Below are 8,541 nucleotides of genomic sequence, written 5' to 3' on the forward strand. Positions count from 1 at the left end.
AATAAACACCTGAGACACAAACACACCTGTTACCTGATCAATAAACACCTGAGACACAAACACACCTGTTACCTGATCAATAAACACCTGAGACACAAACACACCTGTTACCTGATCAATAAACACCTGAGACCTGATCAATAAACAGCTGTTACCAGTAGAACCAGTACAAACATACCTCAGCTGTGTAAATATAAACCACATTGAAGTTCATGGAGACCAGAGACCGGAGCAGGAACAGCAGCACGGTGAACCCGAACCTGGAGAGAGACGGGACAGAAGGTCGGAATGAACCTGGAACCAGAGACACTGGAGGACCTCGTAAACCGGGACCACGTTGAACTGGAGGTCCTTATAAAACCAGGACCACGTTAAAATGAAGATCCTCGTAAACCAGGACCACGTTGAACTGGAGGTCCTCGTAAACTAGGACCTGATAAACTGGAGGTCCTCGTAAACCAGGACCCGGTAAACTGGAGGTCCTGGTAAACCAGGACCCGGTAAACTGGAGGTCCTCGTAAACCAGGACAACATTGAACTGGAGGTCCCGGTAAACCAGGACCAAGTTGAACTCGAGGTCCTGGTAAACCAGGACAACATTGAACTGGAGGTCCTGGTAAACCAGGACAACGTTGAACTGGAGGTCCTGGTAAACCAGGACAACGTTGAACTGGAGGTCCAGGACAACGTTGAACTGGACCAGGACAACGTTGAACTGGAGGTCCCGGTAAACCAGGACAACGTTGAACTGGAGGTCCCGGTAAACCAGGACAACGTTGAACTGGAGGTCCTGGTAAACCAGGACAACGTTGAACTGGAGGTCCCAGGACAACGTAAACCAGGACAACGTTGAACTTGAGGTCTGGAGGTCCCGGTAAACCAGGACAACGTTGAACTGGAGGTCTGAACTGGAGGTCCTGGTAAACCAGGACAACGTTGAACTTACTTTAGTGAAATAATTGGCACATCGCTTTTGTTTATTGTAGTGTCATGTTTTTTATTTTGTTTGGTGTTATTTGCGATGTTTGATTTGTATTTTGATATGTCTGAAATAAATAAATCAAATCAAAAAAATCAAATCAAACTTGAGGTCCTGGTAAACCAGGACAACGTTGAACTGGAGGTCCTGGTAAACCAGGACAACGTTGAACTGGAGGTCCCGGTAAACCAGGACAACGTTGAACTGGAGGTCCTGGTAAACCAGGACAACGTTGAACTGGAGGTCCTGGTAAACCAGGACAACGTTGAACTGGAGGTCCCGGTAAACCAGGACCCAGTCAGACTACAAGTCAGAAGTTCTTACATGGAGGTGCAGATGTTGAGCAACATGAACAAGATGGCCGACCCCAGCTGCAGAACAGTCAGACTCATCTTCCGCCCCAACACGTTCAGCAAACAAATGTTTACTGGGACCACTGGGAGGAGAGAGGAGGAGAGGAGGACAAAGAGGAGAGAGGAGGACAAAGAGGAGAGAGGAGGAGAGAGGAGGACAAAGAGGAGAGAGGAGGACAAAGAGGAGGACAAAGAGGAGAGAGGAGGAGAGAGGAGGACAAAGAGGAGGAGAGAGGAGGAGGACAAAGAGGAGAGAGGAGGACAAAGAGGAGAGAGGAGGACAAAGAGGAGGACAAAGAGGAGAGAGGAGGACAAAGAGGAGAGAGGAGGACAAAGAGGAGGACAAAGAGGAGAGAGGAGGACAAAGGGGAGAGAGGAGGACAAAGAGGAGAGAGGAGGACAAAGAGGAGAGAGGAGGACAAAGGGGAGAGAGGAGGACAAAGAGGAGAGAGGAGGACAAAGAGGAGAGAGGAGGACAAAGGGGAGAGAGGAGGACAAAGAGGAGACATATTTTAACAGTTGACATGTTGTGTTTTTTCTGGCTCGTTTGTCCCCCAGGACAGGACATTAAATTAATCTATTATTAATAAATAATAATAATAATAATAATAATAATAATAATTCATTATTAATATTAATAACAATGACTCCTATTATACTCAGGGGCCACCTCCCCCAGGCAGCTGATATAAACTATCAATGTATATTAAGTTTATATTAATTAATAATAATAATAATAATAATAGATTAATTTAATAGATATATTAGTATTAATAATAATATTAATAATAATAATAATACTAAACTCACAGGCCACCTCCCCCAGGCAGCTGATGAGCAGGGTCTGGTAGTCCCGGAGCTGGAACGGGATGCAGTGACAGAGTCCGTCCTGGTTCTGGTGTTTGACCAGATGATCTGGATCCGGATCCGTCAAACACAACAAGTTCTTCTCCAGGAGCTCCGAGCTGCCGAGAACCGAGCCGTAGTACGTGAAGGACGCCACGAACCTGAGGGACGTATTGATCATTTATTGATCACATATTGATCACATAGTGATCACATATTGATCACATATTGATTACATATTGATTACATAGTGATCACATAGTGATCACATAGTGATCACATATTGATTACATATTGATTACATAGTGATCACATAGTGATCACATAGTGATCACATAGTGATCACATAGTGATCACATATTGATTACATAGTGATCACATAGTGATCACATATTGATTACATAGTGATTACATAGTGATTACATAGTGATCACATATTGATCACATATTGATTACATATTGATTACATAGTGATCACATAGTGATCACATATTGATTACATAGTGATTACATAGTGATCACATATTGATTACATATTGATTACATAGTGATCACATAGTGATCACATATTGATTACATAGTGATTACATAGTGATCACATAGTGATCACATATTGATTACATATTGATTACATAGTGATTACATAGTGATCACATATGATCACATATTGATTACATAGTGATTACATAGTGATCACATATTGATTACATATTGATTACATATTGATCACATAGTGATCACATATTGATGATTACATAGTGATCACATATTGTTGATTGATTACATAGTGATCACATAGTGATCACATATTGATTACATAGTGATTACATAGTGATTACATATTGATCACATATTGATCACATATTGATTACATAGTGATTACATAGTGATCACATATTGATCACATAGTGATCACATATTGAACATATTGATCACATAGTGATCACATATATTGATCATAACCGATTGAAGGGAGAATAATTCACTTTGACTGACAATGTTTGTCTTTTCATGTTTTCTTCCTTGTTTTAATGGACTGTGTTTTTATTATTATTATTATTATTATTATTATTATTATTATTATTATAATGATTGCTGTTGTCTAATGAAGCCACATACAGAAGTCCTAGTAATAATCATTTATTGATCACGTGTAGGAGTGAGGAGTCGTTACCATGAGAACCACAGCAGCAGAGTCGTCGTCCTGAACGAAGAACTGAACAGAATCCTCCAACTGCCTCTGTGCTCCTGAGACAACGAGAGAGTGATGTAATACTGATATCAACTTATTCATTATGAATTATGAATTATGATATGAAATGAATAAATACTGATATTATATTTAAACGTACCACCATCGGCTCCACCAGCCGTCCCGGAGGAAGAGACGCTCGGTTCATTTTAGCGATTTTCTTCAGAGTCTCCAGAGCAGCAGGAATGTTTCCTGCTGACACGTTATAACGAGCCGACTCAGGGATGAACTGGAGACGGACAGACAGGTGAGGACAGACAGACAGGTGAGGAGGACAGACAGACAGGTGAGGAGGACAGACAGGTGAGGAGGACAGACAGGCAGGTGAGGAGGACAGACAGGTGAAGACAGACAGGTGAGGAGGACAGACAGGTGAAGACAGACAGGTGAGGAGGACACACAGGTGAGGAGGACACACAGGTGAGGACAGACAGACAGGTGAGGCGACGTCTCACCTTGAAGAGGAAGATGAGGATGATGCTGGGGGTGACGGAGAGGCGGATCATCCACCTCCAGCCCAGAGTGGGAACCACCAACATCCCCAGAACGATGATGAGCATGGAGCCTAACATCCAGAAGATCTGACACACAGAGACAGAGAGCATGCTGGGACATCTCCATCATGACATCATCAGACAGGTGAGACCTCTTAGCGAGACCTCATAACGAGACTTCAAAAATAAGTCTCTGGTTCATGTTGTAGGTTTGTACGTGTAAAGGAGACTCACGGTGGCCAGAGGAAGGAGGATGGCTCGGTACTTAGCCGGGATGAACTCTGTCTTCAACACAAACCTGAAACAACAACATCAACATCAACAATGTGGCGGCTAGTGTGTGTGTGTGTGTGTGTGTGTGTGTGTGTGTGTGTGTGTGTGTGTGTGTGTGTGTGTGTGTGTGTGTGTGTGTGTGTGTGTGTGTGTGTGTGTGTGTGCTGCTCTGACCCCTGGGACACTCCTGCGACTCCACATCCCACCATGCTTCTGAGGAAGATGAACCAACCGTATGACGGAGCGAAGGAGGTGAGAAGAGAGAAGTACGCGCTCCACACAAACCCTCCAAACACCACCTGAGTATATATATATATAGTTATATATATATATATATAAATACACAGGAATATACACATGATGTATACTACATAAAGTATATGGTATGATAAACGTGTTTCTGACCTTCCAGCGTCCATATCTGTCAGCGAGGTATCCACTTAAAACTCCACAGACCATGAAGCCCAGGAACACCATCTGAGAACCAGTACTACAGTGAGTATGAGCAGTACTACAGTACTACAGTACTACAGTGAGTATGAGCAGTACTACAGTACTACAGTACTACAGTGAGTATGAGCAGTACTACAGTACTACAGTGAGTATGAGCAGTACTACTGTACTACAGTACTACAGTGAGTATGAGCAGTACTACAGTACTACAGTGAGTATGAGCAGTACTACAGTACTACAGTACTACAGTGAGTATGAGCAGTACTACAGTACTACAGTGAGTATGAGCAGTACTACAGTACTACAGTACTACAGTGAGTATGAGCAGTACTACAGTACTACAGTACTACAGTGAGTATGAGCAGTACTACAGTACTACAGTACTATGTACAGTACTATGAGCAGTACTACAGTACTACAGTGAGTATGAGCAGTACTACAGTACTACAGTGAGTATGAGCAGTACTACAGTTCTACAGTACTACAGTGAGTATGAGCAGTACTACTGTACTACAGTACTACAGTACTACAGTGAGTATGAGCAGTACTACAGTACTACAGTGAGTATGAGCAGTACTACAGTACTACAGTGAGTATGAGCAGTACTACAGTACTACAGTGAGTATGAGCAGTACTACAGTTCTACAGTACTACAGTAGTACTGTAGAACTGTAGTAAAGTAGTACTTTATCGATTGATTCATTTCAAGACCCCCTGAATGCATCCTATATAATCAATAATCCAACATTATTAATTGTTCGATTGATCGATATAAGATCAATAAGTGGACTCACCGTGGAGACGAGAGCGACCTGCCAGTCTTCTAGACGCCACTCACAGCGGATCTCTGGAGAAACTACGGCCAACAGCATGATCTCCATGGCCTCCACGATCTAAGCACACATACAGGTATTAATACACACACATATATTTATATATTATATATATATATATATATATATATGTATTTCTGTATTATTGACGGTATTGATGAGCTCACGTTGGCGCTGCCCATGATGACAAACAACAGGATGTGAAAACGACCGAATCCGATGGTTTCAACAGCTTCTTCAACGGAGAACGTCTCTGCAGGGAATCAAACCGCCGACAGATCAACATCATCATCATCTTCATCTTCATCACCATTATCACCATCATCATCACCATCATCACCATCTTCATCACCATTATCATCATCATCATCATCTTCATCAACATCATCTTCATCACCATTATCACCATCATCACCATCACATCTTCATCACCATCATCATCTTCATCACCATTATCACCATCATCACCATCATCATCTTCATCACCATTATCACCATCATCACCATCATCTTCATCACCATTATCATCATCATTCATCACCATCATCACCATCATCATCATCATCATCACCATCATCACCATCTTCATCACCATTATCATCATCATCATCATCTTCATCAACATCATCTTCATCAACATCATCTTCATCACCATTATCACCATCATCACCATCACATCTTCATCACCATCATCATCTTCATCACCATTATCACCATCATCACCATCACATCTTCATCACCATTGGATTAAATATTATTATTAGTTTATTATTAGTGTGTGTGTGCATCAGAAATATATTTGTTTTATTTATTTTCATTAATAACTTTTCATGTGGAGACTAGTTTATATATAAATCACATTCTACATTTCATTATTTTTGACTCTGTGCTGCCCCCTGATGGCCGGAAGAGGAACAACAGAGGCTGCTATCAACTCCTTATTGATTATTGATTATTGATTATTGATTATTGATCTGACACTCACCATTGTTTGTGTTCTTGCTGCCCTGCTGGTTGTCTGCAGGTTTCTCCTGCATCTCCACCTCCTGCAGGTGGATGGCGCTCACGAGCTGATTCTTCATTTGATCTCCCATCCTGAACAAAGACCAACCTGTCCCTGGTTTATGAATATGTTCAGTAAAAACACACAGTGTTCAAACCTAAAGGATTCATGAATATTAGATGATTCATTAACTATCTGAGCAACTTTTGATCCTTTAAACTGGTTTCAATTCAATAATAAAATATGTGTTAAATATGACTCTTACTTTAATGTTAAATACATAAAGACTTCTGCTTCACTGAACAGGGATTCATAAAATGAATACATTATATTTATTCACATATTCCTGTTCACGTCGAACTGCATCCACTAAATTCATTCAAAGTATTTAGTATATTAATAATAATAATAATAATAATAATAATAATAATAATAATAAAGATGAATCGGTTATTTAACTCACATTTGTCTTTACTTAAAGTTGAATATTGTTGTTTGATTAAAACCGTTCAGTGTCCAGGTGTTTAAAATCATCTCATCATTTAGACTAATCTGTGCTTCTATATTTATGTTTCATTATTATGCTGCATAAATCTCTGACAGATAAACAGACGGCAGGTTTCAGACTCACAGAAACTGGTTTGGTCAGAGACACTGAACTGGTTTGGTCAGAGACACTGGTCAGAGACACTGAACTGGTTTGGTCAGAGACACTGAACTGGTTTGGGCAGACAGGTGTCCAGAGCTCTGAAGTTGAGTCTTGGTGATAAACTGATTTTTTAAAGCAGAAGCTTTATGAATCAATGAATCACAACAATATGAGACTATTTATAGAAACAGCAGCGTGACGTCAGCGTCGCGTTCTCTCAGGAAGTCAACAGGTCCTCTTCCTCAGGTGCACTTTAACTTTAAACTCTTTCTCTTTTCTTTGTTTTAATGAATTCACTCACTCACAAGTTTGTCCAACACGATCCGTCCGTCGGGTCTCTTCTCATTCTACTGCGGGAGGACGAGGAGGAGGAGGAGGAGGAGGAGGAGGAGGAGGAGGAAAGGAGAAACGGGAGAGCAGCAGGAGTCCGCTTAAAACTGCCTTACCTGCCAGGTGAACCCGGAAGTAACGTCAACTACCTGTACGTCACTAGGAACTGGAGTGGGAGGAGGAAGAGGGGGAGGAGGATAAAGAGGAGGAGGAGGAAGAGGAAGAGGAGGAGAAAGAGGAGGAGGAGGATAAAGAGGAGGAGGAGGAAGAGGAGGAGGAGGAAGAGGATAAAGAGGAGGAAGAGGAGGAGGAGGAAGAGGAGGAGGGAGGAGGATAAAGAGGAGGAGGAGGAGGAGGAAGAGGAGGAGGAAAGAGGAGGAGGAGGAGGATAAAGAGGAGGAGGAGGAGGAAGAGGAGGAGGTGTTTCTACACGCTTCATTCATAGAAGAAGATTCATTTAGTTTTTTCAACATTTGAGGTAAAAATGAATCTCAGGATTATTTACTTTTACTGATTTCAATCTATTATGAGAAATGAATTATTATAACTGAGAATTAAAAAAATCATTTAGAGAATAAAGTGAAACCTTTAAATATTGTCGTTGATGTATTCTTAATATCTTAATATCTGAGATACATAATACATAATAAAGTCTTGACCTCCTGAATATGAACCTTTTCTTTATTGTGTTCTCCGTTTTGATTGGTTCACATATAAACTTTATTGTTTGGTTGTTTCTGTAAAATATTATTTAATCTCCGGTTTAAAACTTCAGAAGAAAAAAAATGAAAATAAATCAAAATCAGCGACTGCAGTTTGAATTTGAACACATTTTTAATGTTTGTAACACAATCTCAGACCTGAAACACTACAGGATGCTGCTCACACAGTCCTGTCATGTGACGCCGGCAGATCAGCTGATCGCTCACCTGTTGGCTCTAGAACAGGTGACCGCTCACCTGGTCTGATGAGGTCTCACCTGGTCTGATGAGACCGCTCACCTGGTCTGATGAGGTCTCACCTGGTCTGATGAGAGCTCACCTGGTCTGATGAGGTCTCACCTGGTCTGATGAGGT

At 41.3% G+C, this 8,541-nt stretch overlaps 1 protein-coding gene across 1 annotated transcript in view; it reads right to left on the reverse strand.

Annotated features, from left to right (window-relative positions):
* Nucleotides 1-7,529, reverse strand: part of svopl (SVOP-like) — an 8,121-nt gene extending 592 nt beyond the window's left edge. Inside the window, exons 1-13 of the mRNA XM_054624888.1 lie at nt 7,441-7,529; nt 6,469-6,578; nt 5,651-5,736; nt 5,445-5,543; nt 4,603-4,674; nt 4,372-4,496; nt 4,159-4,222; nt 3,886-4,011; nt 3,531-3,659; nt 3,353-3,426; nt 2,143-2,339; nt 1,304-1,415; nt 179-260 (exon numbers count right to left, since the gene is read on the reverse strand). Of these exons, the coding sequence (XP_054480863.1) occupies nt 179-260; nt 1,304-1,415; nt 2,143-2,339; nt 3,353-3,426; nt 3,531-3,659; nt 3,886-4,011; nt 4,159-4,222; nt 4,372-4,496; nt 4,603-4,674; nt 5,445-5,543; nt 5,651-5,736; nt 6,469-6,578; nt 7,441-7,481 (1,317 nt within the window). The 5' untranslated portion in view covers nt 7,482-7,529. The remainder of the gene's footprint in view (nt 1-178; nt 261-1,303; nt 1,416-2,142; nt 2,340-3,352; nt 3,427-3,530; nt 3,660-3,885; nt 4,012-4,158; nt 4,223-4,371; nt 4,497-4,602; nt 4,675-5,444; nt 5,544-5,650; nt 5,737-6,468; nt 6,579-7,440) is intronic.
* Between the last annotated feature and the right edge of the window lie 1,012 nt (nt 7,530-8,541).

Source organism: Anoplopoma fimbria, chromosome 23, assembly GCF_027596085.1.
Source record: "Anoplopoma fimbria isolate UVic2021 breed Golden Eagle Sablefish chromosome 23, Afim_UVic_2022, whole genome shotgun sequence".
Classification (NCBI taxonomy): domain Eukaryota; kingdom Metazoa; phylum Chordata; class Actinopteri; order Perciformes; family Anoplopomatidae; genus Anoplopoma; species Anoplopoma fimbria.